Source organism: Prunus avium, chromosome 1 (assembly GCF_965620075.1).
Source record: "Prunus avium chromosome 1, drPruAviu1.hap1.1, whole genome shotgun sequence".
NCBI classification, from domain to species: Eukaryota; Viridiplantae; Streptophyta; class Magnoliopsida; order Rosales; family Rosaceae; genus Prunus; species Prunus avium.
Genome location: NC_142284.1, coordinates 49,389,492 through 49,412,084, shown reverse-complemented (window position 1 = coordinate 49,412,084; position 22,593 = coordinate 49,389,492). Strand labels below are relative to the sequence as shown.

The 22,593-nt window shown below is 38.0% G+C and overlaps 5 protein-coding genes across 6 annotated transcripts; 3 read left to right on the top strand and 2 right to left on the bottom strand.

The window, feature by feature from the left end:
- Window positions 1–92: 92 nt before the first annotated feature.
- LOC110765016 (uncharacterized) lies at window positions 93–2,060 on the bottom strand. Of its 2 annotated transcripts, none has more exons than XM_088246256.1 (4): window positions 1,568–2,060; window positions 1,033–1,292; window positions 745–933; window positions 93–625 (listed from the first exon to the last, which is right to left on the bottom strand). In XM_088246256.1, the coding sequence occupies exons 1-4, from the start codon at window positions 1,980–1,982 to the stop codon at window positions 284–286; spliced, it is 1,206 nt and encodes a 401-aa protein (XP_088102382.1). In that variant the 5' UTR covers window positions 1,983–2,060; the 3' UTR covers window positions 93–283. The 2 variants fall into 2 exon arrangements, with proteins under 2 accessions (XP_088102382.1, XP_021823766.2); XM_021968074.2 differs by having other exon boundaries at window positions 111–625; window positions 745–939.
- A 670-nt stretch (window positions 2,061–2,730) lies between these two features.
- On the bottom strand, window positions 2,731–4,251 carry LOC110765523 (uncharacterized). Its single transcript, XM_088250804.1, has 5 exons — window positions 3,653–4,251; window positions 3,427–3,547; window positions 3,140–3,333; window positions 2,944–3,038; window positions 2,731–2,818 (listed from the first exon to the last, which is right to left on the bottom strand). The coding sequence occupies exons 1-5, from the start codon at window positions 4,086–4,088 to the stop codon at window positions 2,792–2,794; spliced, it is 873 nt and encodes a 290-aa protein (XP_088106930.1). The 5' UTR covers window positions 4,089–4,251; the 3' UTR covers window positions 2,731–2,791.
- Window positions 4,252–4,603: 352 nt separating this feature from the next.
- LOC110765515 (Nitrilase/cyanide hydratase and apolipoprotein N-acyltransferase family protein) lies at window positions 4,604–8,151 on the top strand. The gene is made up of 10 exons (XM_021968656.2): window positions 4,604–4,952; window positions 5,045–5,161; window positions 5,777–6,001; window positions 6,349–6,442; window positions 6,593–6,667; window positions 6,999–7,077; window positions 7,182–7,197; window positions 7,415–7,495; window positions 7,688–7,770; window positions 7,881–8,151. Exons 1-10 carry the CDS (start codon window positions 4,653–4,655, stop codon window positions 7,957–7,959), a joined length of 1,149 nt encoding a protein of 382 aa, XP_021824348.1. The 5' UTR covers window positions 4,604–4,652; the 3' UTR covers window positions 7,960–8,151.
- A 4,847-nt stretch (window positions 8,152–12,998) lies between these two features.
- LOC110764761 (protein BIG GRAIN 1-like D) lies at window positions 12,999–14,760 on the top strand. Its single transcript, XM_021967786.2, has one exon. The coding sequence runs from the start codon at window positions 13,325–13,327 to the stop codon at window positions 14,702–14,704; it is 1,380 nt and encodes a 459-aa protein (XP_021823478.1). The 5' UTR covers window positions 12,999–13,324; the 3' UTR covers window positions 14,705–14,760.
- A 3,488-nt stretch (window positions 14,761–18,248) lies between these two features.
- Window positions 18,249–21,064, top strand: LOC110764751 (serine/threonine-protein kinase STY46-like). Its single transcript, XM_021967775.2, has 5 exons — window positions 18,249–18,515; window positions 19,112–19,414; window positions 19,568–20,078; window positions 20,169–20,311; window positions 20,826–21,064. Exons 1-5 carry the CDS (start codon window positions 18,354–18,356, stop codon window positions 20,997–20,999), a joined length of 1,293 nt encoding a protein of 430 aa, XP_021823467.1. The 5' UTR covers window positions 18,249–18,353; the 3' UTR covers window positions 21,000–21,064.
- Window positions 21,065–22,593: the final 1,529 nt, after the last annotated feature.

Sequence of the window (22,593 nt, the reverse complement as noted above, 5' to 3'; positions counted from 1 at the left end):
ACTTGGTGTTGTTAAATGAAACTAATTGGTATACAAGCACTTCCAAACATAAATTGGACGATAAGAGTTAATCTCACTTTCATTAATTCAAATAAAGTAGGCAACTGATCCTAACACATGTTATACAAGATAACTAATGCACTTAGAAAATATAATTTTTAGCATTACTTGTATTTAAAAGGAATGATATATATTACATTTTCCCCACTTTATTTACATCATGATTCTTGTGACTCGATTTGTAGAGGTGTGAGATGAGCTGCAATTGTCAAACTGCAAATGATCACCATGTTTTCGGGGGACAAGAGCCACTTGGCGGCCGGAGTACTGTTGTGGCACCAACAGCTTTCGGAGCAATGGGAAGTAAATGGTTAGACCAGGCCATGAGGTGAAGCTGAACTCTTTCCATCTGGTCAATGGCCGAGGCAAGAGTTTCTTTAATTTCTGTGTGATCACAACAGTGTATGAGCCCTGCAGAGCTAACATGTGATGGCATCAAGCTCTTGCCCTCTAACCTAGACATCACAAGTTTGCGGCCACTTGCATGTGCTTCCTCATGAAGGCTGCCAAGCCCACAACGATCAGCAGCAGAACCTTTTGCCACTGAGTGAATGCAAATCAGTCCCTGCACTTGTTTTTAAAGCATAACAAAATGGAAGTTTAGTGTATCAGTCTGTCAAAATAGTGGTATGCTGCATTTTTCTGGTAAGTTTTTCAGAACAAAAGTGCATGCAGGATTCTAACCTCGTCAGTGCGTTTGATGTCCAATCCGAACCGCGCTTCACCAGGTTGAGGTATCAAGTCAACTAGCATTTCTGCAACTCCGGGCATGAACCACAGTCTAATGCCTTGCACTATTTGGACTGTTGTTGTTGTTGTTGTTGTGTAATTTTGTTGCCTACCCCAACTCATATCCTTTCCTATCAAATTATTCTTCTCCTTCAAGAAAAAAGAAAACAAAATCTAATTAAAACGGAGAATAAAATGGTTACTAACTTGCAATTCAAGATGACCAAAAAGAAAGATTGATACCGACGACATGATCTGTTCTGTTTGAATATTAACAAAAACAAGAGGAACCCCTGAAGCAACTGCTGCAGAAAACCAAGCCATGCACCTGGCTGTTGTGGCCTCAGTGCATTTCTCACCTGGCAGTGGCATGAACAAAATGGAGCTAACAATTGTGCACCGTTGGTCAGGCAAATAGCTACCAACTTTCATCTTCCAGTCATATTTAACTCCCCTTTTGTTATATCCTCTGTACTCCACGTTTACCAAACTCCTGCTCAATTCTGCAAACTCAAATAAAACACAGATCACTCAAGGGCACACTGGTTTCAGATGAATAAGAGTTTTCATTGTCTGATTTGTGAGGAACTTCCTTAATTGTCTAACGTTAGACAATCTAAAATGTTATGTTATTAGACCGTGAATCATAACCGCTGTCTACATGGGATCAAAACAGAATGTGCGATCCTAATTCATAGTATGACAACATAACATGTCACATATCTATCAAGAGATTGTCACTATCTTTACTATTAAAAATCTGTCAAGAAAAACCTACCCTGAAGCTCATAACATTGGTCTGAGGTCAAGTCCCCCAAAATTGCAACATGTCTGTCATCTGTAGCTGCTCTAATGGTATACCTTCTCTGAAGCATCGAAAGCCTCTCAGCCACGACACTGGTCTGGAGCTTGAGTGTGCCCTCACCCCTTCTCACCTTGACCCAAATGACCTCAACATGGCTGAACTTGGCAAGCTGTGAGGTAAGCTCTGACTTGGCTTTGGTAGGCACAAAAAACTCATCAGCAATAGTATCAATACTCTCAGAATTATAAAACCCTTCAATTATATCTCCAGGCAATGGCATGCTCTCATCCCACTCTTCTGGGTCCTCTTGTTTCACTTGTTTCACACACACCAGTGTATGAGCACTGGCCATGTCTATGTTCTTCAAAATGCAACAAATGCCACCCATAATCTTATCGATCGAATTCACTGAAGATATGTTTCATGGAGTTCTTAGGAATCTCCATCCATTTACGAACACTTCAAGGTTAATCTTAGGTTACTACGTCTTACACATTATAGTGAGGGAACTTGGCCATCCCTTTGGGGTCTATATATAATCATTATATTGAGATAGTCCCTAGACAGCCGGCTTGCCGCTCTACATGGATATTGATGTGAAAAATGGATTGGGAACCAATAGACCAATTAAGAAAGAGAGTGGGCTAAGTACAAAACAAAGATCACTATAATTAATCTTATAATACAAGTCAAATATCTGCAAATGTGTAGTCATTTTCTGTACAAGTTGCTTTCAGTCTCGAGAAAATTACATTTCTTTAATACTAATAAATAATTTCTTTAAAAATTTATATGTAACCCCCTCTGCACTGCAAAACTTGGGAGAGAGGATATGTACTTCATTCACATTATGGGACAAGTTCAGCTATTTCTCTTTCAAGCCTAGAGATTTCAGCTTCAGCATGCACCCTTGTCTCTGCATCATCTGAATCTAAACTTGGTCTTAACCTTGAAATTTGCCTATTAATGCTTGTAATCTGCACATGTGATAAAACAACAAAACAAAATAGGTAGTAAAAATGAAGAAACAAAAAACTTCATAGAAAAAGATATATAGAGGAAGACAAACCTTTCTAGAAGGCCATCTACGTAATCCATTCCGGCGGCATATCCTTTTGACTACAGTTGGGCAGACATTCAATCTCCGAGCAGCTTTTTCAATGGGAAGATGGACGTAATCACGAAGATCATCCAATGTCATGTTTGCTGTTCTCTCCCTCTGCACTACTCCCCCAGCATGAAACAAATGACCAAGTTAACAAAAGAAAATATGTATGGGTACTAATGTTTATCTAATTATTGTAGGTAAAATGTAAGAGCTTTTTGTATTGAAAAAGGTTAGCAACAACCTGTTCTGCAAGGGAAATCCTAGGATTCGTCTCAATCTCATGCTCGCCAGCCTCTGGTTGAACTGCAGCAGGTTGTTCCATATCACCTGCTGTTCCTGAAATAAATAAATAAAATAGAAAATATAACTCAACCCTTTGTTTGAACATAAAATTTCCTAGATTGTACAAGTTCACAAGGCAGATAGAATACACGAACCTGAATCCAGTGGAGATGGTGGAAAATTGAAGTCATCGGTGGGGTTCAGAATGACATCCCAATCCACTCCAACGCAGAGTGCCTCATAAAAGAATGTCAATGGATCTTGCTGCATAATGTACCCCTCCAGCTTTCTTTCTAAGCAGTACTGCATCAGAAATTGCTTCACCTCCTCCCCTGGTGTCTTGCAAAAACTAATTCAAAAAAGAAAAAAAAATCAATAACACAAATCAAATCCTTGGTGCCAACCCTTCAATCTACAATGAAAAAGGGGTGCAAAAACTTACTCAAGCATTTGATATTGATGATTGCCAGAAGAGTTCACATTGGCATTGGGCCGACTCTGAAGAATTGCGTGACAGATTACACCGAGTCTTCCATGAATTTCAAGTTTCATAACATTGTCGCCTTCCATCCAATACGAAAAGCGAAATTAGAACAGTAATCAACGCTTAAATTGAATAAAACCCACAACACTAATTCTACTAATGCAAGGAAGAACACAAAACTTACTATTGAAGTGTACTATTTCCCTAAAAACTTGGCAAAAAGTACAGTTAATGGGGTCTGATGGCAGAGGCCAAACTGAAAGTGGCCTCACATTGCCAAAACCATGATTCTGTTCATTGCCATCCCCTCTTGGAGGATTAGTACCGCTCGATTCTGTGAAAATCTGCGAAGGACCCGCTTGTGAATTAATACCCTCTCCTCCATTATCAGAACCATAGATGAAATCCCACATTGCCTGATCCATTAAGGGCTCATCAACGTCTTGAATTTCTTCATCAAACATAGTTGGATTAGGGGAAGCGAGCGATCCCTCCAATGGTGGTACATTATTCTCATCAATTCTCGGATGTTCAGAATCATTCAACAAGTTCATGATCTCGGTATACGGACCGCTATCGTATGGGTCATGGTATGGTACAACAGCCCTTGGATCTGCCATGCGTAAATTATATATTTCTACAAGACTGTACGATTCTTCAAAGTCTCAACTCAATGTGAAAGGTTTTTCTCCTTTTTTTTGTTTGAGTTTTGCAAGTGGCGCGTAAAGGGAAAGCGATCTGAAGGCCTCAAGCACCAAAGTTTGATACTTTGGTGCTTGAGAGATAAATTGAAACAGGGTTTCTTTGAATTATGAAACTGGGAATGATTGAGAGGGTGCGAAGATATAGAGGAAGAAGGCGCGAGTGACAGTTTATGACCGTTTGAGACACAGTCGGTTGGGTTGGGATTTCGAAAAGTGTGCGGTTGTGATCGGGTGCTATGCGTTCCACAGTACGGATCTTATTCCTCTGTTCGTGAAACTAAGGCCCAAGTCATTCTGAAGCCCATTTGAAAATTTGGAACGCCAGCTGTCTAAAACTCTAAAAAACAAAACACGTCAGAAAAGGTCAAAAAACGTTTTTCTTTTTCTTTATTGTTTTTGCTAAAGTGAAAAAACGTTTTAACGCCCCCAAAGACCAAATCAAGTAAAGAATTGACGAGGGTAGAAGGAAGTGAAAGTGAAATGAAAGCAGCGCTATCGACTCTGATCAGCACCAAGAATCTTCCTCCTCACCACTGCGCTTCATCTTCCTCCTCTTCTCTCTCTCGCTCCATTTGGCTGCACCCAAAGCCCCTCTCTCCTCCACCATCTTTCCTCGCCCCAATCGCACCCGCCAAGTCCCGCAGCAGCAGCAGCATCGGTCTTAGCCGCAGCTCCAAAATCCACACAGCTAATTTCTCGTCGACAATGGCCTCCGCTTACAAGCCCGAAGCAGCCAGGGTCCCGCCTGCCCTTCCCTTGCCCACCCCTCCCGTCACCAAGGCAAGCTATGTCATAATGTCTCTCTGTGTTGTTGTATTGTTTACAGATTGGAGGTTGAATTTCAATTGGGTTTTTTATGTGGGTGAGTGCAGTTTAAGATTGGACTGTGCCAATTGGCGGTGACGGCTGATAAGGAGAGGAACATTGCCCATGCCCGCAAGGCCATCGAGGACGCTGCTGCAAAGGGTGCCCAGCTTGTTCTCCTCCCTGTGAGTTTTTTTACCATGATCCCTCTTACTAAATCCTTATCCTTGTGTGTTTTTCTGTTGTGTGCTCATTGACCTTACTGGTTTAAGTTTATTATGGATTACAATTAGCCTGCCCATTGCTTCTTTAAGTAGGAGAATATGTTTGGATACGGATGTTTTTCAGATAAATCAAGTTTTAGATGCCCATAGGACAGTATAGCTCGAGGTCTGTATTGCTTATCATGCTTCCACAAGACATTAGCGTGGAAGCATATGCCATAGAATGTGTTGGAAATTCATCCATTGATAAGTTCACTTATTGTCGGCTACAAAGATTGGATACTTTACCACTTTACCTCAACTGAGCCAAAAACCCAAGAAAGTCCTATAAACTAGGTATCGTTTTTATTCATTGTACCAACTAAACAGAGATTTTAACATCAAAAGGAGGCGTGGAGGTATACAAGAACAATTATATGTTGAAGAAGCCGTCCTAATCAGATCAAATGGTGCTTATAAACTCACCTTTTAAGTAAAAAAAACGGTTAAGAAGCTGACCTAATCAGAGCAAATTGTTATTATCAACTCATTTTTAACTCTTTGGCCTCAAGTTGTGTTTGCTTCTTTGTTTACCAGGAAATTTGGAATGGTCCATATTCAAATGATAGCTTCCCGGTTTATGCTGAGGACATTGATGCGGGTGGTGATGCATCTCCTTCAACAGCCATGCTATCTGAAGTTTCTCAGCGTTTGAAGATCACCATTGTTGGCGGATCTATAGCAGAGCGTTCCGGGGATCATTTGTACAATACTTCTTGTGTCTTTGGCACCGATGGGAAGCTGTTAGCTAAACATAGGAAGGTAATGCTGTAAGCCTAAATAATGGGGTAAGTGATAATACCATCTAGTGTACCAACACAGACCCACCCAAGGAATGTGACTGTTTCTTGGACTTATCTGTATCCAGCTCAATGAATAGGATCAATCAAAATCTGGACTGTTTATTGTGCATGGGGCCTGCCCCAACACAGGAGGCCTACTGTCTTGGATGGTCTGGACTGAAAAATTGCTCACTTCATTTTAATGAGGATACTTTTCCTTTGATTGAACGAACCTTCACGTTTGATGGTTTGAACATTTAATGCTTACCTGTCAAAGGAAATTATTTGTCAGTCTTTGCTTCTTACTGATTCTGGATGTAATCACAGATACACCTATTTGATATTGACATCCCTGGGAAGATTACGTTTATTGAATCAAAGACTCTTACAGCAGGGCAGAGTCCTACCATTGTGGACACAGGTATAATGCTCATTCTGTGCAGTAGTGACAATTACAACTTCTTTTTTTTTGGTCAAAGTCAAGTGATGTCATTTGTTCCTATTCCTTGCTTGAAAGTTGTTATTATCATTCATTATGGATGCAATGGTAACCATCAAATGCTTCGTGCAGAGGTTGGACGTATTGGCATAGGTATCTGTTATGACATTAGGTTTCAGGAACTAGCAATGATTTATGGAGCAAGAGGTTTGCCTTTTCTTTTGCTTTCCATGGACATGTGAAATTAATTTTTGTTTCCATTGTTTCTGGGCATTACTAAACTAATAAAATTAATGGTTTTTCTTTCTGTAATCAGTATCATGATAATTCTTTATTGTTATACACAACTATTTAGATTTAATAAATTCCAAATACATATGATCTGCCACAGGATTCTTCATTACATGTTAACTAATGTACTTATTATTGATGAGGAAGTGGAATTATCTCTCGTTTGTTTATTCCTTTTCAAGTGAAGGACTGTAATTTCTGCAGTTGGAAATACTGAATGGTAACAGTATTAAGTTGTTGACATCAGGTGCTCACTTGATATGCTATCCTGGGGCTTTTAACATGACTACTGGACCGTTGCACTGGGAATTATTGCAGAGGGCAAGGTATCAATTAAAATATTGCGTAATTTATATTCTTTTGAATTTTTACATCCCAATTTTTTACATAGTAATTTTCACTGAGATTCGCCTTGCTATGTCTTGTGCAGGGCTACAGATAACCAGGTATAACATATGTCCTATATGAGATGTACATCCTGGTTTACATTTGTTAATAAACTTAGAGCTGGTATCATGATACAAACAGCAGTTTGTGATAGATTACATGGCTAGAAGCATAGTCAAGACTTGAGTCACTATTTTATTCCAATTACTGTGTTGATTATCGTCTTCCGTGTTAATTCTAACGATTTCTCATGGATGGCTTTCTGTGGGTTGTCAGCTATATGTGGCAACCTGTTCGCCTGCTCGAGATGCTGGAGCCGGTTATGTGGCATGGGGCCACTCCACCCTAGTCGGACCAGTAAGTGGATACTAACTTTTAGCTATATAAAGCATGCTTCCGTTGGATCTTTAGTAGATCCATTCATTGGCAAGTTCTCCCTTTCTACATTTTAGTGATAACACAAGGTTCAGCATTTAGATACTTGTTGAAGCTTTTGCGATTGCAAGTAATTTGCATACAGAGTATCACTAAAAGAATTAAATGTGGCAGTTTGGAGAAGTACTGGCGACTACAGAACATGAAGAGGCAATAATCATAGCAGAGGTTGATTATTCACTTCTTGAGCTTAGACGGTGAGATACAGTTTCCAACCAAGTTTTTTTTTTTACTTAGATTTACAGATGAAATATTTTTTCAATACTTTATATAAGTATTTAAAACAAGTGTGTTCCAAATTATGCAGGACAAACCTGCCCTTACTGAAGCAAAGACGAGGTGATCTTTACCAATTGGTAGATGTTCAGAGGTTGAATTCTCAATGATTACAGATGGGTAGAAGATTCCTATTATGCCTGAAGGAAGTGCCAGTGAGAAACCACATGTTTTACTTTTAGAACAAATAAAGAGACCATGTTATTATCGAAGACTCCAATTATTGTCATTGTACCGAGATACTTGGATTTGCTGTGCATTTCTTTGTCTATGTTTTGATAACAAAGGTGCTTTTATGTGGAGATGATGATGCATGTTCATGCAGCGCAGCATATACTTTCAATTATGCAACATAATAATAATAATGATCAAGTAATAATATGCACATTGTTAACAAACTTAAACCTGACTGGATCTTATTAAAACCCAGTTTCAATACTATAGTGGTAAGAAGGTCGAGTGAATTTTATTGAACATTAAGAAGAGAAATACCACTAAATCAAGATAGTGTTAACAATATAACAATTGATCGGTCACATTCTTGTATAAGGGAGGCAATCTTCCCTGCAAAGAATAATTTGATGTCGAAGCTTCTTTATTTTGGTCAAAGATTGATGTCGAAGCTTGAACTGATGTTTGCTCTGTGCTTCGTTGCAACTTGCAAGGTGGGGTTTTTGGAGCAAGCAGGAGGAGGGGTGTAGGACCTCTGCTGCTAAAACAGTGTTGGGCCCTGAAATTGAATAGGGAGAGAAGAAGAATTGCAGAAGACCATAAATGAGAGAGGCCCATCAGGCAATGAAGTGTGCAAGCAAACTGTGCACGTAAAGATGGAGACCCCAGGTAGGAAAGCAGCTAAGTGCACGTGGGTACAGCATGGCAATGTACAAAATTAGCCTTAGTCGTCATCACCTCTCTCTCTCTCTCTCTCCCTCTCTCTCTTAGGAGGCAGAGACACAAACCACAGAGAGACAGAGAAAGATGAGAGAGGAAGTTGGCTTGTCAGGAAACTCACAGAGTAAATCAGAACCCAGTAGAGTAATATTACAATGCCATGCCTGCCAAATAAATATGCTGCCAATGCTTTGTTGGGAAAAGAAAAGAGCACAGTTTGTGTCTCCCTCTGTCTCTCTCTTTCTTTCTTGTTCACTGTTCTCCTCACAGGAACCATCTTCTTCTTCACCCCCTTCGGATCCCAACAGCACATCTCTTTCACAACAAAACTAGTGCATGTTTGCCGTGATCTAGATAAAGTCACTTCATACTTGCCCAAAAATGAAAAAAGAAAAAGAAATAAAAAAAGACAGCTCTTTCATATCCGTAAAAGTGTTTTTTATTTGTATAATTTTCTAAGACTTGTTGCAGTTTTCTTTCACCTACCCATATTTATGGCATGTTAACTCATCTGTAATTGAATTAGGAGAAATTAAATTGAGAATGATTAGATTCCGGATTCCTATTGAAGTTGTTTACTAAATCACATGGAATTGGGGTATGATTGATACTAATTACTAAAATGTCCTCGTTGTTGGGTTAAAGTAGTTGGCAAATTTGAAATTTTAAAAATTGTGTGAGGATATAATGGGTAAAAAAGATGAATTCCTAATGGGTTAGTTCTCCAGCAATTAGAATACCACCTCCCACCTAAAAATTAAATTCCTCCAAAATCAGGAATTCAATTCCTAATTTTATGTGGGCCCCACTTACTTTTTAATGCCTTAATGTGAAGTAAACGTTGAAATCCTCCATAAGTGGAATTCAATTCCTGATGAGACAGAGAATTCAGATTCCTGATTAGTAAACACACCATTTAATGTAATTTAACATCCATTACTAATCCCAAACATATTACAGTTCATGGACACATAAGGAAATGATTTTGGAAGGATGCTAAACATATATGAACGTTTACGAAAAGAAAAATGCTAGGGAGACCAACTTGGGATACTAACTTGTGTACCAACTCTCTAATAGAGCGTGGAACCCATTGTATTGGTGGGCTCCACCTCTATTAGAGACTTGGTACACAAGTTGAAAAATATACGAATGAGTTAGCTTACTACAACTCATTCAATGTCTTTTGCCTACCTAAGCACGCAAAAGCATTTAATTATTTACTTTTTTACATATAGATATTTAGCTCGTAAGACCAAATCTACAAAGGGCATCATCCTACGGTTGGTGTTTGTACAAATTAAGAGCAGTGTAGCGTCATCTTATTCCTCCCACAGAAAGAATAAAATTTTAATCAAAGGAGGTCATAAGTTTATGACTCGGATGGTACCCTACAGAAATGAGGTGTTATGAGGTGTGTGTGAGCCCATGCTTTCTCACGTGGTCTACGAGTGCAAATGCACGTTTGGGTCCCACAAAACTTAATAATGTTTACTGCCAACGTGTACATTACGCTTGGAATTGCTCTATTTACCGCAGACAAAAAGTTTCTTGAGAAGCTGGGCTTCCTCTGTGGCCAGATATTTTCTGCTACTGTTCATAACCTGCTCTATCTATTTATGTTGATTCAAATTTTATTTGTAGTTTCGATTCATATCAACATTGTATGAATACAATCGAAATACTAATTATCTCTTAGTATAGCGGTACTTCTCTTCCCAATATCCGAAGATGTTCCCCTTTTCTCTCCGAGTAATTAAAATATGTAATCACGATGAGTTTATAACATGAAAGACGCCTGGAAATTATGCAATAGCAAGAATTAAAGCTGTGGGTCTCACTTTAAAGCCACATTGAGCAAGGTTCCCCATTTGTAGCACTAGTCAAGTTCAACGAAGGTGACCTGTTGGCATATTATTTCTCAGCTAAAAATAAAATGCATTGGTCTGGGCAAAGTCCAAAACAGAGGGCCTACATAATATTTAATCTGTCAAAGATCCATGTCCATCAAATTGCGAAAGTACATAAGATGATTGTCTAATTGTTGGTGGAAGCCACCTTACATGTATCTTATTTTAACCCTAAACCAAAATGGCAGGGATACTGTTTGAAACCCGATTAAGGGACCAAATCAAAGACCTTTCTTTGTCTTTCCACTTTATATCATAAGCTGAGGGTGCATAAAAGGCTATGGATGTTGCAGACATCATAGCCCATGTCCTGGGATGGATGAACATGAACAAACCAAAATGGGAAAATCATGTGATCTTGGCTAGGGTTTTGGGGGCAGATCCTTGGTGGTTGCCATGTAGTTTAAGGCGTTGGTGGGGTTTGTTTGGATCTTGATGTAAGTCGAAGCCATCCTTTTCAGTCTAGTTAATGATTTTGTTTGTTTTAGCGACTGGGAAACAAGAAATGCAAGTGGTATATCTCCTGCATTTGATAACCCGAATTTTACCACTTACTAATTCATGTATCTTGCAGACATGGTTATTGTCAGTGCTTCTGGGTAGGGTTTAATCAATTAAATGCATGTCTAACCCCCATTTATCATGTATTTCAAGGGAGTTTTCGTTAGAATAAAACGTACTCATGTTTCTCATGTTTCTCATGTTTCTCGTGTTTCTCGTATTTCTCGTATCAGTAATATAATATAAGAAAAGAGGTGCGTAACATCTTCATTAGCAATTGGATTGCTAATGTTGAAGCAGATTTGACTAATGAAATCAAATTTGAACTTTTTAACTAAAGTCAACTCATTGAGTTTTCAACTTGATCAAAGGCTCCAGAGAGCCGTTCATCAAATTCACCGCTCAAAGATGGGAAACTGAGAGGCTCCCAGATTAAATCTCCATGATTAAAGGCCAACTTTGCAGGCTCCTTCAATAAAAAAAATATCAACCGTGGTTAAAGGCTAGATTTTTCCCATGATTCAATCAAAGGCCTTCTTTCATCCACTTGTAAGCATTCCTCCTTTTACCTGTCATTTCCATTTTTATTTTTATTTTTTTGGTATTAGAGCTTTCCACTTTCAAAATTCAAAATATCATAATAACATCAATAAAAAGCAATATGGGGGCCCCCCTCAACTCTTACAAGAATCACTCCAGTAAAATTAAAATTTATTTATTTATATATAATTTTAAAAAAAAAAGAGATTCTGTAATTCTTTATATCCATCCACCACCGGTATCTTTTGTTGGTGAATCCATCTGTTTCTCTTTTGTTTTCTTGTAGTTTCATTTGTTGGTATTTATGTAAAAGTTGCACGTTTAATAATTTAATAAAAGTCGTGGTTCTACCCAAACACAGTGTGTAATATCTATGTTTTTATGGGGTTTGTTTGTTTGTACCTTGGTTAGATAGAAATAATTATATATTATTCCAATCATTAAAATCGCACACCAACCAAATTATTATTTTTAAAAAAAAACATTTATTGTCATATCATTAATATGACTAAACTACCAAAAACAATGTCCAAAACAAGATAAGAAAAGAGATCTATTTGTAATTGGATTATTTTCCTCCTCTTTATTATGAGTTATGGGCGTGCCAGCTCAATATGAAACCTAAAATATTGAATTATATTCAGCTACAAAACTTAATCACAATAATACCAATGTCAATTACCCTGGTTTTGTAATTTTTTTTTTTTAAATTCAATTCATTTCGCTTATTCATTTGCACCTTCAAGGCCCCAACTTCAGTTCACAAAACGCGTTTTAACTTTAAAAATATGCATAAAAGAAATTGTAAAAATCCACGAACAAAACTAATGTTCGTTAGGTTAGTTGTCCAAAATAATATTTCGGTTTCTTTACACTCAAATTCGATCTTTCTCTAAATATATATATAGAATGAATTTAAAATATAACATTGTCAGAAAAAGAAAAAAAACGACACAAACAAAAACAAAAACTTTACTTTTTACCTCACACCAAGGATGTGGACCGCCAATTATTATTACAAGGCTAACAGCAAGTGTCACGTACAAAGGCTTGTCTGTGCTATAACAGGCTTTGTCCACCCCTCAAACATGATCAACGGCTTCAAATTCGAAATGGAAGGTGAGCCATGTCAGGGGTCAGAGCGTCATTTGATCGTCAAAGGCAGGGCCAATTTGGGCATATCAAAAGGCAAGCTTACCGCCACGTCATCGACTGCCAATCTGGCATTGGCTCCAATTAGGATGGACATGCACGCGCGTGCCGACCTTTATAAAGCCCTCTCACCCTTTCCCTGTTCCCTCACTCCCTCCTCCTTCTTCAAGGCGTGCCATTTTCGCTCTCATTGCTCTCTCTATCTCTAGACTAAAAGACAAGCATCGATTGCTTTGTTTCTTCATGCGTCCTTCTCTTCATTCGCAAAAGCCCAGAAATTTTCGACATTTGCTGAGCTCAAACAGTGCCCATTCTCTCAATTTCCACACCCTATAGTTCCATTGCAGCTTTTGATTCTCTCTAAGCAGACACAAGGAGACACAAAAACAAAAACTCCTCCGGTTTTCTCTAAAACCCTCAACTTTCTCTTTCTGCCTTGTTTCGTTTGATACGTTTCTATCTCATTTCAGAACACAGAAAAATGTCGAGGTGGGAAAACACACTGAGAGACGATGGATACAGGCGTGAAAAGAATAACCCATCTTTCTCTTCCAGTCTTCTGGACAAAATTTACAGCTCAATTGACGAGGGTGACCCCAGAAACCGTGGGGACTCAAAGTTTTATAAAGACACAATGCAGCCAAAGAAACACAGCAAAAGTGGCGTGAAAACCAGCAGAGCTGTTGAAGAAGACGAGATGGCCAGCCTTCGCAGAGCTTGTTTGATAGAAAAATGGATGGAGAAGAAGGTTAGTGAGAAGGTTGGAACACAGAGAAGGCAGTATCTCACCGAATTGGATAGAAAACCAAACCATGACCATGATCGTGATCTTGATGGTCTGTTTTTCAGCTCCACTTCCAGCTCTTCTGATTCAAGCTCTGGTGGGTTCTCATCCTCGGATGCTGAATCCATGTACGGCTCTAAACCAAGATCCTCATGTTTCGTTCCGCCGAGGCCCAAGCCGGTTCGCACCAGCGTCTCTGCTCGATCGGCAAAAACAGGAGAGAAAATAGAGATAAAAGCAGAGAGGAAACAGAGGACTCTGTTTTATGAACAGAGGGAAGTGCATATGTTTGACGATTATCATTACAGTTGTTCCTCAGAGCCGACTCCAAAGCTTGAGGAAGGTATAATCAAGTCCAAATCAAGGGCCTTGAAGATTTATAACAATCTCAAAAAGGTGAAACAACCGATTTCACCGGGCGGAAAGGTTGCGAATTTCCTCAATTCAATCTTCACCACAGGGCAATCCAAGAAAACAAAGATCACGTCATCAATTGGAGGGTACGAGGACGCTAGCGCAGAGAAAAAATTGAAGTCGAGGCAAGCCTCAACTTGTTCATCAGCCTCTTCATTTTCCAGATCATGTTTAAGCAAGAACTCGCCTTCTACGAGAGAAAAACTGCGAAATGGGGTTAAGAGATCGGTTCATTTTTATCCAGTGAGTGTGATTGTTGATGAAGATTGTAGGCCGTGTGGGCACAAATGTTTGTACGAAAGAGAAGATCAAAGCCTAATGCCTGTCACAGTCCCAACTGCATGGAAAATTGGCAGGTCACCGTCGAGAAAAGCAGAGGAAGAGCTTAAGCCCAAAGTGTTGGAGAAAAACAGGCAAGTAGAAGAAGCAGCCAGAGAGGTTTTAAGAGACTGCCATCGCAACCAAGTTAAGAAGGATTCAGTGAGCAGAGATTATAATTATGTTGATGATGAAGATGATGCGGCTAGTTGTTCAAGTTCGGATCTTTTCGAGCTCGATCACCTTAAGGTGATTGGGAAAGAAAGGTATCTTGAAGAACTTCCTGTGTATGAAACCACCCATGTTCGTACAAATCGTGCCATTGCTAATGGCTTAATAATGTAGTTAATAATAATGTAGCACTTTTTTTTTCTTCATAATTTTGTTTACAGCATATACAAGTACAGAACCAGCTTGTTCTTAACTTCCACCCTTTTGTTTTACTAATTAATGGCATTGATTTTACGATGCGATACAAAATTTGGACATACATTTTGAATGGTGAAGAGTGCAGTTTATTTGTCGGTTTTTGTTTGGAAGAAAAGAAAAGAAAAGAAAAGAATAGAAAAGAATGCATGAAAGAAGAAGATGTGATGGCAATCCGGGGATGTAAAAAAAAGGGAAAAAGTGAGGAACAGAGAGTTTGATTTTCTGAAAAGAGAGAAAGAGAAGGTGGGGATGCGTTCATTCTCGATCATGATCTAACACTCAGATGGATACTGACAAGTGCAGATTGATAGGAACGGGAAAAAAAGGGAAGGTGGAGAGAGAAAGAAAAAGAGGAAGAGGAAAAAAAAAATATGAAAGATTCGATGATGGCAAGGACAAGCAAGCAAGCATATCTGAGACAGCAAGCAAGAGAGAAAATGAAATGAAATGGAATGGAATTATTTGTGATGGTAAAGGCAAAGGCAGATCTTCGCCCATGGGAATAGAGAAAGTGAAGTCCTAAAGCATTTGCTTTTTCTCTTCTCTCTTTTCTCTGGAATTGGATTTTTGTAAATAAATTTGTTTCCCAACAACCAAGAAAACATAAAGACAGTTATTGCTTCTTCTACTGGCGCTGGTGCTTGCTTGTGTTCATTCATGGATTCCAATTCCTCCATCCATATCAAAATTTCCACTGTTTTTTTCACTTTTCCAGGGGAACTTCTGTTAAATTACAAAGTTATTTACCAGAATATGATATCTATCTCGGTGAACGAACAATGATATCATCATGTAACTTGTTCCTTGCTGGAATATATCGGGAACAAACCATTGTTAGATGCATATGTTTTTTTTCTTTTTTATTTAAGAAAGAACACCAACTGGCCCTATCTCTTTAATGTAAAAGAAAATTATGTTGGCAATTGACGAGGGAAATAGCTAGGAGAAAAAGAGTGTGTTAATATGTGATTATTAGACTTAAAAGGGATCCCAAGAAAATTGAATTAATGTTAGACTTACTCCTAAAATGAATCGAGGAACATAGGAGGTTGATGAGTAAATTTTGAGTGTGATAATTATCATGTCACGTAATGTTAGGACAGGTAACGTGAGTAATTAAAACTGATGCATGATGGAATTCAAAGATGCGTGATTTATTCTTGAGAAATCGGAATAAAATCGGAATAGCTAGAGTATTAGCTAGGAGGGTTCATTGTTAGTAGACCTAATAATGGCCTACTAATATATAAGATTAATTCGTAGTACGTGATGAGCATGCAGATGCAGGGGCGGGTCTCAAAATTAGACCCACACTTAAAAAAGGAATCTCACCTTCCAGAGTCAAAATCAGCATCATCATATATGATTAACAACTAATTAATTTTTGGAAAAACAAAGCCTCAAGAACTCAACTCTATTCATTCGAGGCGGCGGTGGATTTGTAACTTATTCAACAGCAACAACTATTTCAAAGCTTTCACAATCAAGACGTACAGAACTTTTAAGGGTTGAAGTTTATTATGCGTAAACATTAATTAACAATGGATTAGGTTTGGGTTAATTTAGGATAATCAACACTTACTCTTCCTTGGTTATAGAGAGTCCGTACAGTGGGTGAGGTGGAGGTGGGGGTGGGCAATAATGAGAAGAAGAATAATGTGCGTGGATGGAGAAGGAGTTGATATATAATTGATAAAGACACCACCTAACTGCTTATAGTCATTTGACCCTAAAAAAAAATACTTGCCGGACCGTCCTCGATTTTCTAGCTTCTAGGCTGTACCAATTCCTAATCATATTCATAATATTCCCGTCTGCCCAATTGCTCAATCTGGTTTTTCTTTTAAATCTGCAAAATTAGTGTTTTTAAACTTGATGAACCCAGAAAAAACATCCATGATAAGTTATATGAGACGAGGCAGTAAATAAATATATATTGCTCGTTTGAATACTAATCTGATCATGTAAGTTGTTGTCTTTTTTGTTTAGATTTTAATTTCCTCCACCAAACAAAGATGAACCCTTCTCAGTAGGTACATTGTCAAATGTAGAAAACTGTTCCTTTATTGCTGTTGCTGTTTGTGCATGTTTTTATGGAGAAAAACTCGTGTGAAACGAGGATATGTGCATGCCACTCGTGACAACTTTTTGCCCGTTTCATACAAGTTTTTATGGGTTTTTATGGCATTTAACTATCTAGGTTGCAGCAGTTCCAGTTCATCAGTCAAAATCATGCCAGCAACATGTATGTACTATGTATAAATGGCTATATTTAACATTCTGAAGTTCATTAAAGTAGTCAATAATGGGAAAAGGGACCTAGTTACACCTTCCATTGACAATGCCTCCAGCCTTACCAAAAAATAAATATTTAAGTTCAATTAAAAGTAACTGCAATCTAAGGACTTTTTTGGCCTAAAAATGAATAAGAAATTCAACAAATTCCTTACCAAATGCAATACACATTATTTTGCTGTTAGGGGAAAACAACAATATATATATATATATAACAAACAAAAGGCGGCCACCAGAATGCATGAGAGAACCAAGGTTTTAATAAGAAAATTATCTGCATAACAAATTCACCATAGCATCTTTTTATTCATATTCTTGTATTCTATTTTATTTTTATAGCCAAGATGAGGATTTTGGTTTGAAATTGTGAAATATATTTAAGAAAACAGCGTGAAAGTGGGCAAAAGGTGAGGACCGCCAGGCTGACAGGCAGACCCCTCCCTGACCCTCGAGGCCCATTTCAGTGAGAGGTAGGAAGAGTTGAATGGTCCACACAATTGTCCTCAGTCAGTCCACACTCACTCACACTAGATAGATAGATAGACAGGTTTCCTCCACTTTTATTTTGGGTATTTGGGTAAGTGCGTAGGGAAAGACCTAAAAGACAAAGTCACAAAGCTAGGTCATGTTGTCGATCCCGAGGTGAATCTATTTCCACGACATTGTTAGCACCATCATCTCTCTCCTACAAAGTCATCCGTCTGTGATTGTGAGAGATAAAGATCACATAGCATCGCCTTACTTATATAACACGTATCTGAACGTTGATGTATTATGAATCTTAAAACTTTTTTTTAGAGTCGTATATCGATTCCGCTCTATCTGAACTTTTAAGTTGTATGCATTTAAGTAGTACAATAAAATCTAACCTATTCATTTGGCATCTTGTATTAGTTTGAATCAGTTGGGTTTGCAGTAGATCTTTTCATGCTTCAAGTATAAGATATCCGCAGAGCTGCTACTCTAGAGGGAGTCACATGATTTATTGGTGGTCCAAATTTTAACCCGTGAGCCTTTTTATGTAGTAAATTCCGCCTAACTGTAATTTCTTTTTTGGTCACAGAGTTGGCAATATCGCCTCAACCACATACGCTAAACAAAAACAAACACTTATGTATATATATATATATATCAGTCCAAACCGTCGTTGGCATGCACGAAACATTGTAAACAACAAAGATTGTGAACAACGTTATAAGCACCATTAGGCCATGTTTAAGCTTCCCTCTCTTTGCAACCACACACATTAATCACAATCAGCAGCAGGACGATGAACCATCAGAAGAAAAAGGGTGGGTGGTCTCCTCAGTCGAGCAGTGCAAAGCAAGCAACAACGGGGTGCTGTCGAGGGATTCATGGCTGCTCAAGCTTGGAGGCAATTAACGTTGTTCCTCCTACGAACCAAAATTCAACCTCTAAATTGGAGCTGCAGGTATTTATAATTTTGGACCACAGACTTTGATTTAGCTTTGAATTTTTTTTGTCAAATTTGTTAGGATTAGGACCACATCTCCCTCCATTTCGTGTTGTGTTGTCTGTCGACCCTGCAATAAGATTTTGGTTAGATATGATTTGGTCCAGCTCCAATGGTCAAATCCCATCCAAATTTCAGTAACCATTCAGGCTCTACATATGTTATTGGGCCCCCCGCGAACAGCTTTTTGATCAGAATAAGTGAGACCATAACCATTTCTCTATATTATGGCTAAGATCCAAAGTAGTGCATCTCTAGGAATCACTTTTTCCATCGCTTACTTCTAAGAAAATGATTGCCAATTGGACTGCATCATTGCAATTGTGATCTTGCGATCCCAAAGAAAATGGGTTAGACTTGGATTAGATCGCCTTTCATTTGTTTAGCAAAATTGTAGACTAATTATATAAATATTGGGTTTTAGGAGGAGTCCAATTCTCAGGCAACCCAGCCCAAATATTGGGCTAACCATTTTAGCCCAAACCATTTAAACTACGAAAATTGAATTATATGACACCCTCTCTGTTCTCTGTATTTTGGGCTGTGAAATAAAGGTTGCTGAACTTGAAAAGAAAGTCCTAAAGGAGAAAGAACTGCGGGCGGTGTACAAGAAGAGGATGGAAAGAACACAAGATTATCTCAGGTACTGCCTACAAGTGGCCCAAGATAATGGATTCTTGGACCTCATTCACAACTACAACAATAATATGGATCCACAATCAGGCCTTCTCTCCCCCAATATTCTCCCTCCCAATGCCAGCCCTCGATTGCCAACCACTCCTCTATACCAACCGTCGGATCTAGCCGTTCTTATTGATCAAGCCCACCTGAACGGATGGTACATCCAACCGGAAGAGGTACTTCTTCTATTTAATTACTTGAATTTTACCCTATTGTGTTAGACTTTTAATCAAGTCGAGTCAATATTCGAATGTGCGGTTTTGATTCACAGTCTTGATTGAGACATACGCAAGCTTATACTTATGAATATGTGATAAAAATGGAATCAGATTGAATTCGAAGAGAAAATAGGGCAGGGGAGCACGGCTCACATATACAAAGGAACATGGCATGGGCTTGATGTGGCAATCAAATGCATATATCCAGATTTCTTTGAATCGAATGAGAACGGTATCTCGTTTTTCGCACAGGAGCTCGACACGTTATGCCGGCAGCGCCATAGATATGTACTTCAACTAATGGGTGCATGCCTCGATCCTCCTAACTATGCATGGGTGGTGACAGAGTTCATGAGCACAACACTAAAGGAGTGGCTCCATGGCCCTGGCAACAGGCAAAGAGAGAGGATGATTCCACTTCCTCTGTTGAAAGAGCGGTTGGATCGGGCATTGGAAATTTCTCAAGCCATGCAGTATTTACACGGGCAAAAGCCAAAGGTTATTCACCGCGACCTCAAACCTAGCAACATATTTTTGGACGATGCCATGCATGTAAGGGTTGCGGATTTTGGTCACGCTCGGTTCTTGAGTGACGAAGAGAAGGCCCTCACTGGTGAAACAGGCAAGGATTTATGTATTAATCAATTGGTATTTATATATAGATATATGTGTTAATTAGTGTCTTGATAATTTGGTTTGAAATTAATTGCAGGAACTTATGTGTACATGGCACCAGAGGTGATCCAATGCGAGCCTTATAATGAAAAATGCGATGTGTACAGTTTTGGTATAATACTCAATGAGCTTTTAACTGGAAATTATCCATACATTGAGACAGATTATGGTCCCACCAAGGTAATTAACAGCTCACGCTCTCAAGTCAAACGAAAATGAAAGACAAAATACGTATATAAAAAAAGTAAGACAAAATACATATAAAAAAAGTTGTGCTACGGATATAAAGTTGTACCATTATTAGTATCACTAAGTTTTTCAAAGATAATCAAACAAAAATTATTTATTATATATTGAGTTTTGAATCGAACTAAAATCATCAGTTGATTAAGGCAATGAATTCGCTTCCTTACACAAAATTCAAGCTCTCTTTTCGTAGATTATATTAATTTAAAGTAGTTTGTTTTTTAAGACAACATTTCCTATTGAGAGGGGTGATTGTATATTAAGAAATCACGCAGACTACACAAATGCTAAGACTCGAATTCATGACCTTTCCTAGAGAGAGCAATTGCTCCAAACCACTACACTAGTGGATCTTTTGCTTAATTAGAGTAGTTTAGACTATTGTTTGTAAAGCAAACAATAATCAAATTAAAGATGATTGTTAATTGTGCTTAATTATGTTTTGTAGATTGCGATGGAAGTTGTGGAGGCTAACCTAAGGCCAAGGCTTCCTGATGATGATGGGCAATTTCGGGAGCTAATTGACCTAATTTGCCTTTCATGGGATGGAGATGCTTCTGTGCGACCATCTTTTGCCACCATTACTTTCAGTCTCAAGGATCTTCAAAACAGAATATTCTAGTTTGGTTGTTAAGGAATTATAAAATGTTAATGCAAGCATAAATCACACTCCACATGTTTGTTTTCTTTTTTCTACATAAGCTTTACCTGCTAATCATACCAACATTTCAAACTAACAAATCAGTAGACCACAACTGGTACTTAATTAAGTAGCTTAACTCCAATTAATTTTCCAGTCGTCTCCTTTAAAATAAAGTTGACGAAGACCAGAGCGACTTGAAAGCGAAAGCCGTTTCACTTTCTTCCCTTTTTTTTTTTTTGTGGCATTTGTCATTTTCCATGATTGATCAGCAAACCAAGCTCTATTTATCTTACTTTTATATTGTTGGTCGTCGACATGCAATTATTGGATAAATATTAGAAGTTTCGAGGTTTAGAAACTATGGCTTGCAGATGTTTTTGGTCATTTTACTTGGTGTGGGTGGCTGACGTTCCCAATACTAGTTTTCTTTTTCTTTTCTTTTTTATAATACTTTTTGTGTGGGTGATTCTATAATTTTTTATTTTATTTTTACAAATGATATCATATTTTAATCTAATCTAAATTACGGGAATAATGATTCAAATTCGGATGCAGAGTAGGGAGTATATATGCTCTAGTCAATTTGACCATGTATGTTGGTGCTCCATTTCGTAAACATTTTTATAAAAGATATTGAGTTAATTTCATTTTAACCCCTCATAAGAAGCTTAGCCCATTTTTTCATATATAGATAAATACAAACTCAATGGAACATATATAGTACGTATAAAATATGTACGTGTGTCAAGTGAAAATTTGGGTCATTATATAATATTATAATTTGATATGTAGTCTTTGTTTTTTCAATAAATGTGATAAAAAAATATTTAAAAAGTTATATTAAATGTGACGAATATGCACGTGATGAATATGTATATATTATAACATATTTTCTCCTATGACGTCCTATATTTTCTAATATCCTCCCTCCCTGTATATTATAATACATGAATATGAAAGGAATAAATAGAACCCAAATTGATTTATTGTTTGGGCCGAAGCAGAAATAAAAATGCAAGCATTATGCGATTTGTCTACCGGGATGTGGTATTAATACGACGAGCCATGTATTGGTGGGCCTCCCATTATTCCTACTTACCTACCACTATGAATTGCATGCTCAAAAAACATGTAAGATCCCTCCAGATATATGGGCCCACTTTTGTTATTTTTGGTGGGCCTCTGATTATCATTGTGCCTCAACTACCATCCGTATTAACAGCGACTTACATTTACGTAACTATTTAACGTCAACAAATCACATAGATAAACGTGTCTTTTTCTTTGAGTTCCAAATCCAATGCACTTTGAGGTTGTTTTTTAATTCACTAATTACGACTTAAATAATGAAAATAATCTTCAACAACGCCAACCGTACCAAGTCTCGCCTGCAATGTTGGTATAATGGTATTGGTACTTGCTCTACTTGCTCTACTTGCTACTTGTTTCTTGTGGCCAGATAACACCTGTAAAGCCAATCACAATTATTAACTAATTAACTCACAAAATCTAAAAGTTCATGCTCCAGATTCCATTTTTACCCTCGTTTAGTCTTCCAAATCCAACACTCATT